The 24,015-nt window shown below is 37.2% G+C and overlaps 1 protein-coding gene across 2 annotated transcripts in view; it reads left to right on the top strand.

The window, feature by feature from the left end:
- Nucleotides 1-24,015, top strand: part of SNCA (synuclein alpha) — a 129,189-nt gene that overhangs the window by 10,643 nt on the left and 94,531 nt on the right. For both annotated transcript variants that reach the window (XM_027116915.1, XM_027116916.1), the window contains exons 3-4: nt 673-714; nt 10,520-10,662. In XM_027116915.1, coding sequence (XP_026972716.1) covers nt 673-714; nt 10,520-10,662 — 185 coding nt within the window. The remainder of the gene's footprint in view (nt 1-672; nt 715-10,519; nt 10,663-24,015) is intronic.

Here is a 24,015-nt window from a genome sequence, read left to right as displayed (position 1 = left end):
AAAGTACTGCATTCCTTCTAAAGGTTTGCCTGGCTTCGTAGAAAATATGGGCTTAGGGTCATAGAGCCCTTAATTTGAATGTGGTTGTAGCCGGTTATTACCTATGTGACTTTAGGCAAATCATTTAACTTTAATTTGTAATTGCTTCATATGGAATAAAATGGGCATGATATGAAATGGGTATTACAAAGTTTAAATGAGATGAGATGTAAAATACCTTTTACATAATAGGTGTTCAACAAATGTGAATTCTTTCTCTCGCTCCCCCATCTGTTTATGTTTCATGGGTTACCTAATCTCTTTTGTATTGTACTTTGGTAGAACTTCTGCAATTCTGAATGCAAAATCACCTACCCACCCAGCCCCAGTGTTATCTCAACACTTTTTCCCCCTCTGTAAGTTGATGTGGGAAGTGGGACACAAGGGGCTGAAAAGTCATCACTCTGTGCTAAAATCATAATTGGAAAGCATCCTGTTAGCTTTGCTTTCGTCTATTTGTTGTAGTGATTGCTGGATTTCTTTGTTTTAGATTTTTTTCCCCCCTGAGGATATCTTAACACATGGGCTTCTGAAGATTGAGATACTGTTTTTCCATTAGATGTATTTCAAAGTAGCTCATTAGCAGTAAAGGCGACTTTGAGACTTATGGTTTCAATTTCTTTGTTTTTATAGGATCCAAAACTAAGGAAGGAGTGGTTCATGGTGTGACAACAGGTAAGCTTTGTGGAGCTTATATCCAGGGATGATATTGAAAATATCTAGTAAGCAGTATAGCCCTAGCACTGATCATTCAGAATGTGAATGTAAATAACCACTCTGCCCATAGAGAAGCATTCTAGGGAACATCAGCTTTGTTTAATCTTGATTCTTTTTTTTTTAATCCTTTTTAAAAATCTTGATTCTTTATTAAATATTAAATATTTTTAAGTAGTTTAAGTATTTGTTGTAGATAAATAAATAAATAATAAATAAAGTGTGTGTAACTGTCAAGAATGATGACTGAATTAACCAGTTTAATTGTTTATAGTAGTGTAGATTTGAGTATTCAGACCAACTTAGTGTTCTTGGCAAACCAATAGCATAAATATCACATAAGGATTGCCATTTTCAAGGAATGAATTAAAATTTTCTGTAGTGTATAATGAAATATTCTGACACTACAATATATGAATTATAACATTTCCTTGATGATTCAGAAGACATTTTAGGAAACACCCTTGGGATGATCAGTAAATTACTTATTGTCTCTTTTTGGCCTAATTTCACCAAGATTTTGAATAAGTCTGTAAGTACAGTAAATGAATAGTAAAAATTATGAAAATTATGGTGGTGATAATGAGGAAGAGGAGGAGGATAATGATAGAAACAGAAAAATCAAGGGAAAAATCATAATTTAACAACCTTAAAAGCCCACAGACTTGCTGTGATTGAGTTTCATTTTGTACGTTCTCCAAGCTTTCTGACAGGTGTGGTAAAACAAGAGATATAATCAGAAATATAATTCATATCATCAGAAAACAGTAAACATAACAAGCCTTCAGAAAAATAACATGCTCCTATTGATAAATTATAAAATAGAAATTGGGAAAATCAAACGGGAATATTGGTTTTTTTTGTGTGTGTGTGTGGTATGCGGGCCTCTCGCTGCTGTGGCCTCTCCTGTTGCGGAGCACAGGCTCCGACTATGCAGGCTTAGCGGCCATGGCTCACGGGCCCAGCCACTCCGCGACACGTGGGATCTTCCCGGACCGGGGCATGAACCCATGTTCCCTGCATCTGCAGGCGGAATCTCAACCACTGCGCCACCTGGGAAGCCCCAAACGGGACTATTAATACTGTATTGTGGTTAAGGCCATAAACACTGGAGCAAGACCACTTTAGTTCGAATTTCTGCTTACCCCTTACTAGCTGTGTGATTATTCTGCAAGATTCATAACCTCTATGTGATTCAGTTTCCTCATCTGTAAAAGAATTCAGTGAATGAATATATATAAATATATAGAATACTGAAGGCAAATAGTATATATTATCTAGGTGTTACTTACTATCACTTTATAGTGGATCTATCTTGAGCTACATTTTTGCAGCTAGTGGAGAAAAGTATTTACATGACTATTTTATACATATTTTTGATAAAAAATTAGGGTATAAAATTAAAACGGGGAGTTCCCTCGTGGCCTTGTGGTTAGGATTCCCAAAATCGAGGCTGTGGACTTTGGGAGCAAATGTAGACTTGGGGTTTACTGTATGCTAAAGACTAGTTTTTGATTTTTATGTTTATCTTAGTATAGTTTTTAGTGCTTGTTATCATTGGTGGATTTGTTTATTGGTATGGTTGCTCTCTCTTTTTATTCTTTTAAAAATTTTAATAATACTTTTTATATTTTATTTTAATAACTTCATTTTATTTTATTTTATGTTTTTTCTTTCTTTCTTTTTTCTCCTCCCTTTTCTTCTGAGCCATGTGGCTGACAGGGTTTTGGTGCTCCAGCCTGGTGTGTCAGGCCTGAGCCTCGGAGGTGGGAGAGCCAAGTTCAGGACATTGGTCTACCAGAGACGTCCTGGCCCCACATGATATCAGTTGGTGAGAGCTCTCCCAGAGACCTCCATCTCAAAGCTTAGACCCAGCTCCATTCACTGACCAGCAAGCTCCAGTGCTGGACACCCCATGCAAAACAACTAGCAAGACAGGAACACAACCCCACCCATTAGCAGAGAGGCTGCCTAAAATAGTAAGTTCACAGACACCCCAAAACACACCATCAGATGCGGTCCTACCCACCAGAAAGACAAGATCCAGCCTAACCCACCAGAACACAGGCACCAGTCCCCTCCACCAGGAAGCCTACATAAGCCACTGAACCAATCTTACCCACTGGGGGCAGACACCAAAAACAATGGGAACTATGAACCTGCAGGCTGTGAAAAGGAGACTCCAAACACAGTAAGTTAAGCAAAATGAGAAGACAGAGAAATACGCAGCAGATGAAGGAGCAAAGTAAAAACCCACCAGACCAAACAAATGCAGGGGTAATAGGCAGTCTACCTGAAAAAGAATTCAGAGTAATGATAGTCAAGATGATCCAAAATCTTGGAAATAGAATGGAGAAAATACAAGAAATGTTTTAACGAGGACCTAGATGAACTAAAGACCAAACAATGATGAAAAACACAATAAATGAAATAAAATATTCTCCACAAAGAATCAATAGCAGAATAACTGTAGCAGAAGAACAGATGAGTGACCTGGAGGTTAAAATAGTAGAAATAACTACCGCAGAGCAGAATAAAGAAAAAAGAATGAAAAGAATTGAAGACAGTCTCAGAGACCTCTGGGACAATATTAAACACAACAACATTCGAACTACAGGGGTCCCAGAAGAAGAAAAGAAAAAGAAAGGGACTTAGAAAATATTTGAAGATATTATAGATGAAAACTTCCCTAATATAGGAAAGCAAATAGTCAAGTCAAGGAAGTACAGAGAGTCCCATAAAGGATAAATCCAAGGAGAAACATGCCAAGACACATATTAATCAAACTATCAAAAATTAAACACAAAGAAAAAATATTAAAAGCAGCAAGGTAAAAGGAACAAATAACATACAAGGGACTCCCCATAAGGTTAACAGCTGATCTTTCAGCAGAAACTCTGCAAGCCAGAAGGGAGTGGCAGGACATATTTAAGTGATGAAAGGGAAAAACCTACAACCAAGATTACCCAGCAAGGATCTCATTCAGACTCAACGGAGAAATTAAAATTTTACAGACAAGGAAAAGCTAAGAGAATTCAGCACCACCAAACCAGCTTTACATCAAATGCTAAAGGAACTTCTCTAGGCAGGAAACACAAGACAAGGAAAAGATCTAAAATAACAAACCCAAAACGATAAGAAAATGGTAATAGGAACATACATATTGAAAACTACCTTACATGTAAATGGATTAAATGCTCCAACAAAAACTCATACACTGGCTGAATGGATACAAAAACAAGACCCGTACATATGCTGTCTACAAGAGACCCACTTTAGACCTAGGGACACACAGACTGAAAGTGAGGGGATAGAAAAAGATATTCCATGCAAAATAAAAAGAAAGCTGGAGGAGCAATTCTCATATCAGACAAAATAGACTTTAAAATAAAGACTATTACAAGAGACCAAGAAGGACACTACATAATGATCAAGGGATCAATCCAAGAAGAAGATATAACAGTTGTAAATATTTATGCACCCAACATAGGAGCACCTCAATACATAAGGCAAATGGTAACAGCCATAAAAGGGGAAATCGACAGTAACACAATCATAGTAGGGGACTTGAACACCCCACTCTTACCAATGGACAGATCAAAATGAAAAGAAATAAGGAAACACAAGCTTTAAATGACACATTAAACAAGATGGATTTAATTGATATTTATATGACATTCCATCCAAAAACAGCAGAATACAGTTTCTTCTCAAGCACTCATGGAACATTCTCCAGGATATATCATATCTTGGGTCACAAATCAAGCCTTGGTAAATTTAAGAAAATTGAAATCATATCAAGTATCTTTTCTGACCACAATGCTATGAGACTAGATATACCTTACAGGAAAAAAAACTGTAAAAAATACAAACACATGGAGGCTAAACAATACGCTATAAATAACCAAGAGACCACTGAAGAAACTAAAGAGGAAATCAAAAAATACCTAGAAACAAATGACAATGAAAACACAATGACCCAAAACCTATGGGATGCAGCAGAAGCAGTTCTGAGAGGGAAGTTTATAGCAATACAGTCCTACCTCAAGAAACAAGAAACATCTCAATTAAACAACCTAACCTTACACCTAAAGCAATTAGAGAAAAAAGAACCAAAAAAACCCCAAAGTTAGCAGAAGGAAAGAAATCATAAAGATCAGATCAGAAATAAATGAAAAAGATATGAAGGAAACAGTAGCAAAGATCAATAAAACTAAAAGCTGGTTCTTTAAGAAGATCAACAAAATTAATAAACCATTAAACAGACTCATCAAGAAAAAATGGGAGAAAACTCAAATCAGTAGAATTAGAAATGAAAAAAGAGAAGTAACTGACACTGCAGAAACACAAAGGATCATGAGAGATTACTACAAGCAACTATCTGCTAATAAAATGGACAACCTGGAAGAAATGGACAAATTCTTAGAAAAGCACAACCTTCTGAGACTGAACCAGGAAGAAATAGAAAATATAAACAGATTAATCACAAGTAATGAAACAGAGACTGTGATTAAAAATCTCCCAACAAACAAAAGTCCAGGACCAGATGGTTTCACAGGCGAATTCTATTCAAACATTTAGAGAAGAGCTAACATCTATCCATCTCAAACTCTTCCAAAATATAGCAGAGGGAGGAACACTGCCAAACTGATTCTACGAGGCCACCATCACCCTGATACCAAAACCAGACAAAGATATCAAAAAAAAAGAAAACTACATCCAATATCACTGATGAACACAGATGCAAAAATCCTCAACAAAATACTAGCAAACAGAATCCAACAGCACATTAGAAGGATCATATACCATGATCAAGTGGGGTTTATTCCAGGAATGCAAGGATTCTTCAATATACGCAAATCAATCAATGTGATATACCATATTAACAAATTGAAGGATAAAAATCATATGATAACCTCAATAGATAAAGAAAAAGCTTTTGACAAAAGTCAACACCCATTTATGATTAAAAACTTTCCAGAAAGTAGGCATAGAGGGAACTTACCTCAACATAATAAAGGGCATATATGACAAACCCACAGCCACCATTGTTCTCAATGGTGAAAAACTGAAACTGTTTCCACTAAGATCGGGAACAATACAAGGTTGCTCACTCTCACCACTATCATTCAACATAGTTTTGGAAGGTTTAGCCACAGCAATCAGAGATGAAAAAGAAATAAAAGGAATCCAAATTGGAAAAGAAGAAGTAAAACTGTCACTGTTTGCAAATGACATGATACTATACATAGAGAATCCTAAAGATGCCACCAGGAAACTACTAGAGCTAATCAATGAATTTGGTAAAGTAGCAGGAAACAAAATTAATGCACAGAAATCTCTTGCATTCCTATGTACTAACGATGAATAATCTGAAAGAGTTATTAAGGAAACACTCCCATTTACCATTGCAACAAAAAGAACAAAATACCTAGGATTAAACCTACCTAAGGAGACAAAAGACCTGTATGTAGAAAACTCTAAGACACTGATGAAAGAAATTAATGATTCAAACAGATGGAGACATATACCATGTTCTTGGACTGGAAGAATCAACATTGTTAAAATGACTGTACTACCCAAAGCAATCTACAGATTCAATGCAATCCCTTTCAGACTACCAATGGCATTTTTCACAGAACTAGAACAAAAAATTTCACAATTTGTATGGAAACACAAAAGACCCCAAATAGCCAAAACAGTCTTGAGTAGGAAAAACGGAGCTGGAAGAATCAGGCTCCTGGACTTCTGACTATACTACAAAGCTACAGTAATCAAGACACTATGGTACTGGCACAAAAAAAGAAATATAGATCAATGGAACAAGATAGAAAACCCAGAGATAACCCACGCACATATGGTCACCTTATGCTTGATAACGGAGGCAAGAATATACAATGGAGAAAATACAGACTCTTCAATAAGTGGTGCTGGGAAAACTGGACAGCTACATGTAAAAGAAGTAAATTACAACACTCCCTAACACCATACACAAAAATAAACTCAAAATGGATTAAAGACATAAATGTAAGGCCAGACACTATAAAATTCTTAGGGGAAAACATAGGCAGAACACTCTATGACATAAATCACAGCAAGATCCTTTGTGACCCACCTCCTAGAGAAATGAAAATAACACAAAAATAAAAATGGGACCTAATGAAACGTAAAAGCTTTTGCACTGGAAAGGAAATCATAAACAAGACAAAAAGACAACCCTCATAATGGGAGAAAATATTTGCAAATGAAGCAACTGACAAAGGATTAATCTCCAAAATATACAAGCAGCTCATGCAGCTCAATATCAAAGAAAACAACCCAATCCAAAAATGGTCAGAAGACCTAAATAGACATTTCTCCAAAGAAGATATGCAGATTGCCAACAAACACATGAAAGGATAGTCAACGTCACTAATCATTAGAGAAATGCAAATCAAAACTGCAAAGAGGAATCACCTCACACCTTTTAGAATGGGCATCATCAGAAAATCTACAAACAATAAATGCTGGAGAGGGTGTGGAGAAGAGGGAACCCTCTTGCTCTGTTGGTGGGAATGTAAACTGATACAGCCACTATGGAGAACAGTATGGAGGTTCCTTAAAAAACTAAAAATAGAACTACCATGCGACCCAGCAATCCCACTACTGGGCATATACCCTGAGAAAACCATAATTCAAAAAGAGTCATGTACCACATTTTTCATTACAGCACTATTTAAAATAGCCAGGACATGGAAGTAACCTAAGTGTCCTTTGACAGATGAATGGATAAAGAAGATGTGGCACATATATACACTGGAATATTACTCATCCATAAAATAAACAAAATTGAGTTATTTGTAGTGAGGTGGATGGACCTAGAGTCTGTCATACAGGGTGAAGTCAGTCAGAAAGAGAAAAACAAATACTGTATGCTAACACATATATATGGAATCTAAAAAGAATAAATGGTTCTGAAGAACCTAGGGCCAGGACAGAAATAAAGATGCTGACCTCAAGAATGGACTTGAGGACACGGGGAGCAAGAAGGGTAAGCTAGGACGAAGTGAGAGAGTAGCATTGACATATATACACTAGCAAATGTAAAATAGCTAGCTAGTGGGAAGCGGCTGCATAGCACAGGGAGATCAGCTCTGTGCTTTGTGACCACCTAGAGGTGTGGGATTGGGAGGGTGGGAGGGAGACGCACAGGGAGGAGGTATGGTGATATATGTATATGTATAGCTGATTCCCTTTGTTATACAGCAGAAACTAACACAACATTGTAAAGCAATTATACTCCAATAAAGATGTTAAAAAAATTAAGTTAATCATCAAATAAAAAAAACAAGTATTCAGCTTATGTTTGCTCTGGTCCAATCCAAGGTATATATAAACTGCCCTCTAGGGACCTTCTGTAAATGGGATGTTATGAAGCATGATTTTTATAAGAAATGGATATCAGACCGTTGTAGACTATGCTGTATGAAGGGAGCTTATGTAGAGTAGCAGCTTTCTATTTTAATAATTGAAGGAGAATCCATGCGGTTGAGAAAGCAAATAACCACGTTTCAAGGTTCAGAGCCTGTGGTAAAAATTAAAGAATACAACTAATACTACCATCTAATGGAGGCTGTGGAGAGGTCCTGCAAGGATAACTGTTGACAAAGTCAGAATTTTTGAGTTTTCTCCAGAATGACAAAATGTAAACATGGGTTTTGGGGTTCATGTGTGTATGTGTGTGTGTGTGTGTGTGTGTGTGTGTGTGTGTGTGTGTACATGCACGCACATATGTGCATGCTGGAGGTGGAGAGACATACTGGGCAAGGAACAATTATGGTGCAAAACAACAGTTCAGTAGTAAAGATACACCTAAAATTTTATGGGATCACAGGAGGAGGAACAAGGACATTTGTTGGGAGGAGAGGTTTTTAACATGGAGGTTGACATTTGAGGTTTTAACAAAGGAGTTCGAGGTCAGTGAATAAAACACTAGATAAATCAAGTCCTACAGAAATCTTTTAAAATGTGTGTATCTTTGCTACATGTAAACTCTGCCATTTTGTAATGTTACTAATTTACTTACTCTTACAGAGATAAAATCTAATAAAATTATAATGAAGTACAAAGTGCATTTTACTGTGCAGTTTATGTGCATTAAACAAGTGTATATGTATGTAAATCTCGAATTATAAAAATAAACTTTTGTGGCTGGCAGAAAAATGAATCTGTAAAAAGATCAAAATTTATATTTGTCTTTGAGATTTTGTAACAAGAAATGTTCATTTTCAAGTAAAATTTTCTATTCATGTTCTTAGAAAAGAAAAAAATGAAAACTTAGCGCCCATCATTCACTATTTTTAAAGCATCAACATTCTGTAAATGTTTAAAAACATGAGATTTCCAGTACAGCTTTTCACTGGCATTTAAACTGAACTTTGCATTGAGAATAGCCATGACTAGTTAGCAGGCATCAACCATATCACCTGTTGTGAACTCTTCCTGGTTTTAGACTCTAGGGTCACATCTGCTTCCCCACATTGCCTTGGACTGAGGAGTGAGGGTCTTTGTCCTTACAGCCTCTTCAGCTTCCTTGACCTACATAGTGTTTTCAAAACCCAGTTGTTTTGTCCACACGATTACTGTTTAATCACTGGCCTCTCCCAACTGGTGACATGAAATCTGTACAATAATCATGTGACTAGCACATAACACTTAACAGCTAACATAGTGCAACTCTTCGGATTCCTCAGAAAAGAAGGCAAACGTTACATAGATATAGGTAAGAATGCAAGACCAAGGCTTTATGAGTATAAATGTTATAAAGTTTAGGTGAAGGGTTGTTTTGTTTCTCTATTGACCTTGAAATTGTTAACAGTGCAGAATCTCATCTTTTACCTCTTTTAACATAAAACTCTTCATTTAATTGAAACAAACTTTTTAATTTCAACTTCCTTTATTTGATATTTGTATGGAGGTAATATAGAAAGATTAAATTAACAGTTATATCAGATATAGTCTTAGAGAAGTTTTGATGTGAGATTAAATCTCTTCTAAGTCTAATCCCGAACTGTTTATACTCTCTTAAAATTTTAACTTATTTTTAAAAATCTACTGAATCACCATATTATATTTTTTTAATGAAAAGATATTGTAAGTGTGCTCAACAAACCATTTCATTTTCATACTTTATGTCTAGCTCTTTTGTTCCCATTAAAATGGTTGAAAATCAGTCTCATCACTAAAACCCCTTCTGTTTCAACTATCTGATGTTTCATAAAAGGATCAAAGTTCCTTCATAATCTTCCCTTACTCTATTGTTTATTTCTGATGGTAACATGTGAGAGCACATATGTGTTCTGTGTCTCAGAAGGTGTGATGAAACAAACATCCTGAGTGAGATCGAAGAATTGGCATTGAAATTGAAATAAATTTCGTGCTAAGTTTGATACAACTGCCCCTGTAAGCATTGCTTGCTGTAAACTTTCCTTAATAAAAAGTAAACCAAACTGAAATTGCTTAGGGTTCTAAATTTGTGATCATTAAGCTTGAAGCACCTCTTAATATCTGCATGATTACAACAGACTATCTTAGCAAAGATTCTATTGATATGTTTGGCTAAGCCACGCTCACTTAGAAATCTTGGTAGCTTTTATTTCTTCTTACTCTTTAGTTATCTACGTGTGCAAATATAGGCCTTTAGAAGTTGATGTCTAGTGGAAATGAAATTATTTTAAGTGGCGATCGGTCCATCATCCCTTAATCTGTCATTCTTGATCTATTCCAGTGGCTGAGAAGACCAAAGAGCAAGTGACAAATGTTGGAGAGGCAGTGGTGACAGGGGTGACTGCAGTAGCACAGAAAACAGTGGAAGGAGCAGGGAGCATTGCAGCTGCCACTGGCTTTGGCAAAAAGGATCAGCTGGGCAAGGTATGGCCATGTACATTTTTTTGTTTTATACGTAAGCTTGTGGATCACGGTGAGTTTTCAGGGCAAGGCACTAGGCAGGAATAAGATGCTTACTTGTGGGAGGACTCACTGACCTTCCCTCATAAAAAAGTACTACCTTTATATGTGTATTCTTTTTGGAGGTATTCACCCAGATAAATGCCATGAAAATTGTACAATAATCATGATTGTTTTATTTTCCGGAAAAAAGTTAATGAAATGGACAGTTTAACAAATGCCCAAAAGAACAGTGACATTCAGAAAGAATGGGTGCTTTTATGTTAGCTATGAATCTTGGAATTTCTCTTTGTTGGAATATAGCAAATGCTTTGTGCCCAATCTCTAAATGTTCAAAAATGAAGATCTTTTACTTGATTTCTTTATAGTGACATCATCTCTTGTTAAAGGGCAGATTTGCTTATTGCATAACAGTTCATTGCCAAATATACGTCTGTGGAAACTGAGAGACTTAAACTACGTTACCAACCAGAGATCATTGTTTTGGGGTGGTTTTTCAGTTCTCAGAAGAATTCTGACTTTGCCTTTCTTGACAAATATGAGACTCTAGGATGATTATTCAAGAGTTATTATGACTTTATTTCAAACGAGTAAGCAATAGAAAATGAAGTGTCAACTGGAAGATGAAATTTTACCAATTTCCTGACCGCAGCAGCAGAATGATTCTTTTTTTAACTGAAGTGCAGTTGATTTACAATGCTGTGGCAATCTCTGCTGTACAGCAAAGTGACTCAGTTATATCCATAAATACATTCCTTTTTAATCCTCTTCTCCATTATGGTTTATCCCAACAGATTGCATATAGTTCCCTGTGCTATAGAGTAGGACCTTGTTGTTTATCCATTCTTAATACGATAGTTTTCACTTACCAACCCCAGACTCCTAGTGCATCCCTCTCCCCCCCTCCCCCTTGGCAACCACAAGTCAGTTCTCTATGTCTGTGAGTCTGTTTCTGTTTTGTAGATGGGTTCATTCGTGCCATATTTTAGATTCCATATATAAGTGATATCATACGGTATTTGTGTTTCTCTTTCTGACTTACTTCACTTAGTATGATAATCTCTGGCTGTGTCCATGTTGCTGCAAATGGCATTATTTCATTCTTTTTTTATGACAGAGTAGTATTCCACTGTATATAGGTACCACGTCTTCTTTATCCATTCATCTGTCGATGGACATTTGTTTCCATGTTTTGGCTATGGTGAAGAGTGCTGTTATGAATATAGGGGTGCATGTAATATTTTTGAATTATAATTTTGTCTGGATATATGCCCAGGAGTGGGATAGCTGGATCATATGGTCATTCTGTTTTTAGTTTTCTGAGGAACCTCCACACTGTTTTCCATAGTGGCTGCACCAACTTACATTCCCACCAACAGTGCAGGAGGGTTCCCTTTTCTCCACACCCTCTCCAGCATTTGTTATTTGTAGACTTTTTAATGATGGCCATTCTGGCTGGTGTGAGGTGATACCTCATTATAGTTTTGATTGGCATTTCTCTAATAATTAGTGATGTAGAGCATCTTTTCATGTGCCTACTGGCCATAGATCTTCTTTGGAGAAATGACTATTAAGGTCTTCTGCCCATTTTTTGATTGGGTTGTTTGTTTTTTGTTGTTGAGTTGTATGAGCTGTTTGTATATTTTGGAGATTAAACCGTTGTCAGTAACATGATTAGCAGCAGAATGAGTTTTGCTTTTTCCCTGCCATAGTGCCTCCTTGCTATTCCTTGAACACATCAAGCATACCCTTGCCTTGACTCTTCCCACTGTCTGGAAAGCTCTTCCCCAAGATTATACATTTGCCTCACTCCCTCATCTCCTCAGGTCTTTACTAATCAACACCTTCTCAGTGAGGCCCTCTCTGACCTATTTAAAATTGGAACCATTCTCCTCATCTCTGGTATTCCTAATTTCCCTACTCTTTCTTTCTTCTATTTTTTTTTGGCCAAAGCATTTATCACCTTTAAAAATAATAGCTAACTTATTTTTATGCATATCGTTTATTTTATTTCTCCCATTCTGAAATGTAAGCACCACGAAAGCAGAAGATATTAGTTTGTTCACTGATATTTCACAAGTGTCTAGAAGAGTGCCCTGACACATAGGAGACAATTAAGGAATGTTTATTACATTAAGAAGGGAGAGAAGGAAGGAAATCAGTGATAAGAAAGTGACTTTTATTTCTGTGTCTTTAGTAAATATGTGTGTAGTATAGCAACCGTGGCTCTTCAACCATCCAAAAGTTATCATCAAAATGCTTTGGAATAGATATCGTGAAAACTATAAGAAAGTATCTTTATTTGCTGACAGACTACTCTGGATTGTTTCCGCTCCATGTAATCCTATGTAGCAGACCTATCTTGATGGGTCATTAAAACATCAATAAACAGGAAGGACTGAAAACCTGTGACATATTGAGATTTTATCCCATGTAGTTACATTTTCTGGAACAATGGATGGTACTTCTGGAAAATCTGGACTGGGCTTCCAGTGAAGTTCTTCAGCTAATACTTGAATGTATGGTTGATGATAGTAGTATTCCTCTGTACAGACTATGCTTTTCAAGCTATCTTATTACTCATGCTAATAATTGTACTAATTCCTGTTTCCATCTGAAATTGTAATTCTATGTACAGCTTTATTCCATTTCCAAAGTTCAGAGGGACCCTCAGATTTTAGCACAAACGCCCTTAATGTGTTTTGTGTCCCAGATCCTTGCCAACATCATAGCAACTATGGACCCTCTTCCCAGAAAAATGTACACTCACATACACACACCAAAGGGCTTAGTGGGATCATGGAAGCCCATCAACAGACAGAGCCCATGATTTAGATCAGTTTCCTGATTGTACAAACGAGGAAATTTACAGAGGGGAAGTGAGCAGTCCAAGGTCACATAGCCAATTGTAACAGCCTGGGTACCAGCAGAGCTCTTCCATCTACTAAGGTCATTTCTCCAACCCCTTCCTCAAAATTTACCTTGCTTTTGGTTTTTCATAAATGAAATTTGGACAACCAGGTTCAACTGGGAAAATTCTTTACTTCAGAATATTAAGAAACCAGGGAAGCATGTACCGTCTGCATCTCACCCTCACCCTGCATCTCACCTCACTTAAGGCGAGGCGTACAATGTGAATTGCAAATAAGGCATGAAAATGTTTCATTTCTTACAAAATTGGGCTTGCTTTTTACCTTTCTAAAAATATTGCTCTTTGTTTTAATGTTTTTTAAAGCAGAAACCTAAATGATGTGACAAAATTAACCATTTGGAGATATTTCTCTTATGGGTACTGGTAGGGTCTTACAAATTTCTAATATGAAAATGAAGCCATAAACCTAGAAATTACAGCATAGTTGTAGCAAAAAAAAATTGAACTGGGAGTTTAAATGGCCGATTTTCATCCCTGCTCTGTCACGAACAGGCTAAATGACCTTTTGAAGATCTCCTAAGACTCTTTCTTGTATAATGAGGGATATACGAGAAAATTGTTAAATCCCAATTTAGCAGTAAAGTTCTGAGTTTATGTAGTAATTCAGGGAAGATGCTACTAAACTTTCATTTTGGCCACATCTACGGGATGCCCAAAATTCCCGAATTTAAACAAAATTGTTGCATTTGTTCGTTATGCAATTTGAAATAATTTAATCCTTCAAACTCTTATCAAAGTGATGCTGGTGAATGGCAGTAAGTACTTTATTGTTGCTTTAACCGCTTGTTAATGACCCCCGTTTTGACACTCATTATTCATTGAAGAAATAATGCTTGCTTACTGTGTGCCAGAAACTTTGCTAGATATTAGCAAAGGTTAAATGGGGTTAAATGAGGTTAAAATGATAAGAAAGCCATACAGTTTTTCTCTTCATTGTGCTTATAGTCTAGTGACAGATATCAGTAATAATCATCTAATCACCACACAATAAGTGTGTAGTTATAAACTGTGATAAATGCAATGGAGTACCTAATGCCAAGAATATCTAACTAGAGACCTGACCCAGCTACTGCAGGGTAAGGGGGAGGGGGAGGCAATACAAAGGCTCCCCTGGGGAAGTGATGTTTGAACTGAGATCCAAAACATGACTAGCAATTTTCAGAAGTGAGAGTTAGAGGAAAAGCGTTCCAGGCAAAAGCATCAGCAAGAGGAAATCTAACGTGGTAGGAGGGGAGCATGGCAAATCAAAGAGGACAGCTGAGACCAGAGAAAATAAGGATGTAGCCGGGCCATGTCACAGTTGGCCATGATAAAAACATTGTTCTTTGTTCTAAAAATAAAGGAACCTATTAAAGCATTTTAAACACTTAATCTGGACGTCAGGTTATAAATTTGCCTGTGGAAATGATGTCTCTGCCTGTAGGGTGGGAAACAGATTAAAAAGAGGAAAGAGAGGAAACCAGGGACCAGTTAGTGGGCTATGATAGAAAGAGGAGATGATTGTGAATACCAAGGTGTTGGTGAGGGAAAAAGAAAGAAATGGATTAATTCAAGGGCTACACAGGAAGTAATATCAACGAGATTCAGTGATGCATTTCACACGGCTTGGTGGAAGAGGAATGTGATAAGCAGGGCTAATAGGTATTAGCTTGTTGAAGTGGATTCGTGGCTGTGCCGTTCCTTGGTCGTTGGTTTCTCCCTTTGGATATCAGGAACACTGCAAAAGGACTGGCTGCATTGGTGTTCAGCCCGTATGCCCTTTGAGGGTATTTGGCCCATCATTCCCAGATTGATGAGGGGACAAATCTTCCTTCCTCCCTCCCTCCCTCCCTCCCTTCCTTCCTTCCTTCCTTCTTTCCTTCCTTTCTTTTTCTTTCTTTCTCTTCCTTCCTTCCTTCCTTCATTCCTTCCTTCCTTTCTTCCTTTCTCTTTCCCTTCCTTCCTTCCTCCCTCCCTTTCCTTTCTCTTTTCTTTCTTTCCTGCCTTTTGTGATTTCTTGTGTTTTTTTTTAAACCAAGAGGTCTAGTACTCATTTTTATTTTTCTCTTTCTATTTGCTAAATTCATCTCTTCGGGAATGCTTGTTCTGGTGTACTCATCTCTTTTTGATGAGAGGTATGACCACAGACACCTAAGTGTTTTTGTGAGTTTGATCATATGAGTGAAGCCACCCTTAGTAATAATTTCTAGTTATACGATACTAGATTAAAGGACACATAGGATGTCCCGAATTTTAAGAATTTTTTGTGATCAAGTATTATTAGCGTCTTTATTTAATACATCAGAATAATACATCTGTGTTTTTACCTATGTACACACAAGAGGTTACCAGCCATACAAGTCACTTCCTGAAGCTCATTCACCTGATTAGCACAATAGAAACGAGCTACAAATGCATTGGCAGAGGTGTTCAAGTTTTAAGTTCAAACAAACAGTGATGTTATATAAATAAAATTTATGTTTCCCACTTCTATTGAGAACAAATGATCTTCTTGTACCAAGAATATTATAAAAGAAAGGCCCTTGAGTAAGAGTTATTACGTATATATGCGTCTGTGTTTACAATATAGAGCGGTTCACTACGGTGTTTGCTCCATTCCAACCCCTCAGTAGTGCTCTGCATGTGTTTGCTGCTCAAATAAATCCTTACTGAATACATGAGCATCTCTTTAATGCTATCTGGAATGCCCTAGAACAGTTGGATCCTTGGTGTCCCTGAGGTTTATATTTTTGTAATTTTCTGCACATGTAGAGAGTGAAAGCTCTGAATAAGCTATAAAGCCACTGCCTGACAAATAGTACAGCAGTCAACTTCATTATCACATCCCATTTAGGCGCTGCCCTATCTACATGGAGATGAATAGGTTTTATGGAAGAAATAAGCTTGAAATATTTATGGCCTCAGATACTTGAAATATTCAGGTTTCATCTGTTTATTTTTTTCTTCAGAATCATAATAAGTTCCTAATCAGTGCCATTTTGGAAAAATTAGATCATATTATAAACAATTTTTAATATCCCCAGCACAGTTACCCAGAAAATACTGATGTCAGATGTATAGAAGCACGCATAATCTGTAACCCTGCCTTAATTTGTAAGAGGACAGCTCACCAAATGTGTGCTAGGTGACTAAAACAAAGCAGAAATGAAAAAGTTCAGATTTGACGCTGTGATCTATAACATTTAAGTGTCCTTATTTCCTTTGACTTACCAGAGCTGTTGTGTTTAGCTTGATCCAAATTTATTTCTAAACACTTGAGTGTTACGGACCTTCTAACTAAATGATTAATCAGATGATGAATGTTGGCATCAGCTAGCTCCTTTGATGCTGATTTCACAAATAAGCCAAAGGTCACAGGTGACCTTTCAGATTTCTTTGAAGAAGCATACGCATATCACAGACGTGATCTTAGTATTGTTTATAAGAAGGTAATACGAGATGTCAACGTTAGTGAAGTATTTTAATTTACAGAAAACTTTTTCCTTTGATATTTATTGATGATTGATACAATGTATTTTCTCAAATAATTAGAAGTTTGAGTCTTACCTTGTGCTTGACCTTAGAACATAACCAACATGACTGTTAGTTGTATTTAAACCTAAACTAAAACTTCTGAGGCACAATGCTCTGCCTGATTTGTGTTTGTGGTGGAAGCAGTGTATACGGCTAATATCACTGTAATCTTCGACGAAAGCATAATGTGGTAAATAAAGAAAAAAACTAATTGACCTAATTGATTTGTTTCAAAATGAATATGATCAGTAATAGTTTGCAATGTGGTATGTAAAAGTCAATATTCTATACTCGTGTGAAAGTCTACTAGTGTTACGTAAACTGTCTCTACTAAGAAACTCGTCCATTATGATGGGATTTCTGTGTATTTAATAGTATTTCACTGGGCTCAGGATGGATGAATCACGATTCTTAATGACCCTTAATCTTGTAAGGTTGTAAGTAGGAAAGCACCCTATAATTATATATAAGATTGTAAGGGACATAGGCCTACGGTTAAATTTTCATTAAAATTCAATAGCATTCAGTCATTTAATGGGTACTTGGTATGTGCTGATGCCCAGCTGGGCACCATGGGGAATACAAAGGCGAATAACACGTGGATGGCTCCTGCCTTCAGGAAATGTGCAATCCAGGCAGGCGACCGATGTATTTACCCCTGGGAAGAACGAGCATCTCTGGTCTTTGAGAGCATATATTTGTAACAAGTATATATCCATTATAGGGAAAAAAGTGCTTTCTGTTAGTCATGAGAGAGACTTTTCCTCTCAGTAAATATTATCTTTAAATTTTGTTTTTGTCAGTAGACTGTGAAATTACCGCACACAGAGATAAGAACTACAATATTTTAGCTGTTTAGACACAGCTAAAATATAAAACACTTCCACCTGAATCCTAGGGCCAGTGTAAGCATTGTGTAATACAGCAATAAACAATAAATTTTAAAATTGTCATAAAACAATAATGTGTAAGCATTACAACCCTGCAGTACATACGTGAGTACAGATCCAATTTCAGTCTTCAGAAAACCAATTGTGATGATAGTTTTGTTTGTTAGAGAATTATATTATAAGAAGGGTATGATAGAACGGCTCCAGGGCACACCAACAAATAGCTTTAAATCATATTTGTGCGATTGGTTTATTCCTTCATAAATGCTTAACATGGATTGCAATTTTGCTGAATGCAGTGTGAGAGCAATACCCATACTTTTATGAACTCATTGTCATTGTGCTTGTGGCTAACGTGTATTGCTACCGTCCCTTCACATGCAAAGATGACATGATATTTTTGATAGGGTTTCATTAATCAGATACTATTATGTGTCAGATGACTTCAAATTTAGGTGTTTTTTTAAAAGCTCTATTACCATCTGAGCCATATTTCCACCTTGTAATTCAATGAAAAACAACATTAGTAACAATAATTTTAAGTGGCAGGAATAAAAGAAATAAGGTGTGTTTATTTATTATGATATACAGTAATCTTATTCCACACTTCAATGATGATCAACTTGTGTGTTCCTAAAAAGTAAGAATAATTTGATTTTTTTGTCCCTTGAAAGAAAGGCTTTTAGTTTTCTAATTTTCAGGGAGATGTTTGATGGTGGTGTTTGCTTTATCAAGAGACAATAGAAAAAGAGGTCCTAGGTTCTCAAAATATTCAAAATATACACAAATCTAGAACAAAATGTGTTTACTTGAATTTTAGAGGAACAGAAATAAGATAAATGAGATGCCGTATTTACATGCAAATACGTAATTATGGGAACTAGAGTTGGGCGATTCATCGTATCTAATTGTTCTTCTGTGAGGGGAAATGAGTAGTTTGTCAACTCAAATATGAGGTAAGTCTTTTATTAAAAAACTTCATTAAAACTTTACCAAACATTTGTATATCTTACAATTTAAATATTCCCCTTTACCAGGTAATTCTGGTGTCACTAAACAGATGTATTAAGAAAAGTATTATTTAATTCTTACTAAAGCCATAGTGTACATTAATAAAAAGAACACTGAGACAGAAATTATGTTTGTTGAGTAAATAAACAATCGAAAGAACAAAAAAAAAGGATATATATTTTATCTTCCTGATTAGAGGTGGAAGCTATCTTATTTTTCTTGTGTGTTCTCCACAACTACATAGTATGATGAATGTATTTGGAGCTCCAATCATAAGAATGAATTCAGTTGCAGCTTTGGGGATTGTGAAGAATAATGTGAATTTATAATTTAAGAAAATCGCGTAGAATTTAACTGTCTATGCTTACAAGGGGATGATGTAAGTCTGAGAAGCCATATTAGCAAATCATCTCCAATTAGCACATATACACATTTTATCCCATTTGATTGTGGGGGATCCTCAAAAAAGCAGAAAATTGCCCTTTCATTATACACTGTACTGTTTGTTGCCACACGGGTTTTCTGGTACATACAGCTTTGCCTTAAGCCCCCAGATTTTACTCAGTGGATTGTGTATTATATACTGTCTGTAGCAGAAATGGACGAGGCACATCCTTCCTACGTATGTCCCTGAATTTGTGGCTTAAAATAATTATCACGCAAAGCATATGATGTCATTAAAAATGCTTCACCTTTAATTTCTAACATTGCAACGTATGTAAAATAGGCACCTTTAAAAATAATAATCTCCACTAAATACTAATAACTGCTTATAGTAGCAGTCCTTCTTCCATGGTATTTTTCCTGCAAAGGGAGGGGAACATTTGTGTTTGACGCAGATCACGAGTGTTCTGACTAAAGCTGCTCTCCATCTGTTGTTTCATCTACCATGATAGCCAGCTGGCCTCTATCTTTGTCCTGGGTTCCTGGTTTACCCACACCATTGGATTTGGTCAGCTATAGGAGAAGCATGGCTTAGCGCAGAGGGCATGTGCTTTACGTCAGGGAACATGGAGTTGGTCTTGTCTCTTTGGATGATGCCATTTTACCCCTCTGAGCATGGATTTTCTCCTCTGTGAAATAACAGTGTTGGATTAAATGAGTTCAAAATGTTTTGAGTCTTTGTTTAATGGCTTGAATTTTAGGCCAGTTTGTTCAATTTCGCATTGCCAGACTTCTGGCAACTCATTTAACCTTTCTAAACCGAACCTACTCATCTGTAACTGGCCAGTCACTGCACAGAGTTGGAGTGTGAATGAAATGAGGTATGGCAGACAAAAGATAAACAACCAACCGCAATGCATTGGAGTTATAACATTTTGCTAAGAGGAACCTACGTTTTCTCTAAGTTGTGTTAGATATATGATTATAGAAGGTCTCTTCTATAGTTGTTTATATTTCGATGATATTTAACAAGGAAATTGTAAACACAAAAAAGGGAAAAAACATTCACTGAACAGTCTATTAAATAACATAAAGTCATACTACTATTATTCTGTGTTCGATTTCCCCAGTATGGTTCCACGGATTATTACATACATGTTATAATTAGAAAGAAACAATTTTGGGAAACACTGGAGGAAACAAAGTTAAAAATCTCTTTTAAACTAAAGAAAATCTAGAAGCCCTAATATGTTGTGTTAGGGATATAGTTGCTGTCTTTCCTATTGCTTTTTGGATGCAAAACCCTTGGAGAGTAGTTCTCGGTATTCTGTGGAACACAGGTTTGAGACGCCCCAGGCTAACTGACGCTGTCCCCACTCGCTCTTTTCATCCTCTTCTTAATACGCCTTGTTTCTTGGTTCTGGGTTAGAGGTATTTAGAGAGATGACCAGGACTCAGCACCCCATATCCAAATCCTCTTCTTTTATACCCATTTTCTATAAAATCCCTTGGGACAAGGCCAAAGAGAGGACTCTATGCATATGAAGCTTTTGTACCAAATCCTGACAAAGCTCCCAGATGGGGGCAGGTCTGAGTAGTTTGCAACTGTGCAAATTAGCTGAGGCATCTTCTTGGCTCTTTTCCCTTTTCCTCAAAGGCAAGGAAGTCCTTCAAAGGGAAGAGGCCAGAGAGGTTCTCCTCAAGCTAATTTTCTAGAATGGGAGCAGTTCCAGAGGAGGAACGCCCCCATGCTCATCTGACTTTGGCACCTTCATGATAAGCGCTAAGGCCTAGTTTACTGTTTAAGGACTTGTATTTAATCTTATTTTAGTTATTTTTAGTATAAAACTAAAACTAAAACTAGTATATTTTAGTATAAAATATTGTATAAATATTCAATCAAATTCAGGATTTATTTGTTGCCAGAGCTTAACATGAGCTCAAAGTTCCCTCTCCCCAAGTTCACTTAAAATGGGATGGTAGGTCTGCAAAGGGCGAAAGGACAAGGGATGGGGGCAGGAATATCCTTGCTCTTGATGGGTTTTGGTTTTCATTCCACACAGCCACTGATGTCCTGGGTGACTGTCTGATGTGGCCTCAATGTGCCTGACTGGTCCCCTGCTCACCTCGGGCGTCTGGGACAACCATGTCATTGTCTCCACGTTTTGGCTGGCCAGAGCCTGCCAACACTTCTTTCCAAGGCCTGATTTGGACCCATGGGAAACCTAGGAATCCTTCCCACACCAGCCTTAACTCTTAGAAGTCAGGGTATGCAGGGGTGATGGAGATTGAGTCTGAACTTGCCAATGTTGTATGTCAGCCACCAGGTCTCTGTAGTTGTTGCCTCACACTCTGCCGGCACTGGGAAAGCTCAGCAGGCCCTGTTCCTCAGGCAGCATCCCGCCAGGGAACAAGACACCAGTCTCCTTGCTCACAGACATCCCCAACCTCGCGAGGAGTGCCTCCACAGAGGAGGGTTCACGGGAAAAGACAAACTGTAATGCTCTACTTCAAATCTGTTCCCCTGAAAATCTCTTTTTTCTTTTTATACTTTACTGATGGAATAAGAAGAAAGGGTCTGGTATTTGAACTTTAATGATTTAGTTTCACTGTCTCAGCTATGAGTCCCTGCACCTTCTACTTGGATGTGGGATAGGGAGGGGACCAGCTGTTAGCTGGGGTTCAGTTGGTGTTACATTTTCAGCAACTTTATGTTGGAAATGTCCCTCCAACAATACGGTTGGTGAAAAATTGATACAAATCGTTCTTGAGGACATGTTGGAAATCTCTATTAAAAGCATTGAAATTATGCATATTCTTTAAATCAACAATTTCATTTCAAAGAATTTAAATGATCATAAACTTAAATATAAGGATGCTCACCTCATCATTGATTATAATATTAAATTTTAAAAAAATACTAGAGGGCTTCCCTGGTGGCGCAGTGGTTGGGAGTCCGCCTGCCGATGCAGGGGACACGGGTTCGTGCCCCGGTCCGGGAAGATCCCACATGCCGCGGAGCGGCTGGGCCCGTGAGCCATGGTGGCTGAGCCTGCGCGTCCGGAGCCTGTGCTCCGCAGCGGGAGAGGCCACAGCAGTGAGAGGCCTGCGTACCGCAAAAAAAAAAAAAAAAATACTAGAAGTTTGACAATAGGGACTTAGTTAAATACATTATGGTTGATCTATACGGTGGTTACTCTGAGCCGTCATCAAAATGTTGGTGTAAAAGAATAATTGATGGAGAGGAAGGAAGCTCTTGCTGCATTAAGTGGAAAGAACATATAGTAAAACAATATGAACAGTTTGTATAGTATAACCTGTTTTTATCAAAAACAACCGTGTGTGTTATACGTGTGTACAAAGATCTGAGGTGAATGCACGCGGCGCTCAGTTTTTCTCAGTGAAGCACTCTTGGCATTTCCAGCTGGGTAATTCTTTGCTTTGGGGAACTCTCTCATTCACTGTGGGATGTTTCCCAGCCCTGGGCCTTACTTGTTAAATACTAGTAATGCTCCCCAGGCATCGTACCCTCCAAAAGCCCTCCTTGAGGAAACACTGCAACTGGGTGACTATTTCTGGGTCACGGATTATAGTCATTTTATTGTTTCCCTTTGCTTACTTACACTTCCTTCAATTTCCTTTAATAAGTATGTATTGAATTCATAACAAAAGCATAATAAATGGTATTTGTAATATTCCACACTATTCAACATTTATGTCACTAAGCATTCTTCTGCTCTAACCATAATGCGACCTTAAAGAGACTAATTTCTTTCCTAGGGCCCTAGCTCCTGCTTACATTTGTTCTACTGATTTAAAAAAATCATCTTAGCTTCATAGATATTGAAAATACAGTTGTAGTATGTGCTGTCCATCCTTCACCTGTCTATTTATTCATCCGTTCATCTGATTCATATTCATTAGAATTACGCTATGTGTAAACTCCTGTGCCAGGCATCATCAGAAATATAGAGATGTATAAGACCAATTTCTTATGCTCTAGGCATCGACATCCAGCTGTTCATCATGATGAGTATATGTAGGAGTCTATTAATGTATTAATATTGTGGACCCTGCTTGAAGATTTCTTCCCCAACCTCCTTCTCCTCCCTTCAAGTTTGAAGGAAGGCTGTCTCTGACTGAGGTATCATAGCACTCACAGTCTCTTATTATTTCTCAAAATATCTGGTTTAATACACTTCTTCCATTTATTCCTCTTGATCACAATTATCAAACCAAATTAACGTACTATCTCAGCAATTCTATTTTGCTATCTAATAATATTGCTTTCCACATCCAAATTTCAAGATAAATTTTAACAAAGATTTTCGAGGAGTAATGGGGTGTTCTGTCCAAGTAAATTGAATCATTCCTTTGTTCTCTCATTTTTGGCAAGTATATCTGATCATTTAGGGCCTTACTCACAATCTGCCTTTGCCAAATATTATAACAAAATCTGATCATAAATATTTTGGGCTCTGAGAAAGCTGTTATCCTCTTACATTCATGTATCCTGAAAACTTGGCCCTTCTCATCTCAATAGGGTTTAGCCACGGCATGCCCAAATCCCCAAGTTTACAAATAACC

The sequence above is a fragment of the Aethalodelphis obliquidens genome, unplaced genomic scaffold, assembly GCF_003676395.1.
Source record: "Aethalodelphis obliquidens isolate GAN/ISIS:26980383/991018 unplaced genomic scaffold, ASM367639v1 scaffold17, whole genome shotgun sequence".
Taxonomy (NCBI): domain Eukaryota; kingdom Metazoa; phylum Chordata; class Mammalia; order Artiodactyla; family Delphinidae; genus Aethalodelphis; species Aethalodelphis obliquidens.
Note: the sequence above shows the minus strand (reverse complement) of the source record. Positions and strands in the feature narration are given on the sequence as shown.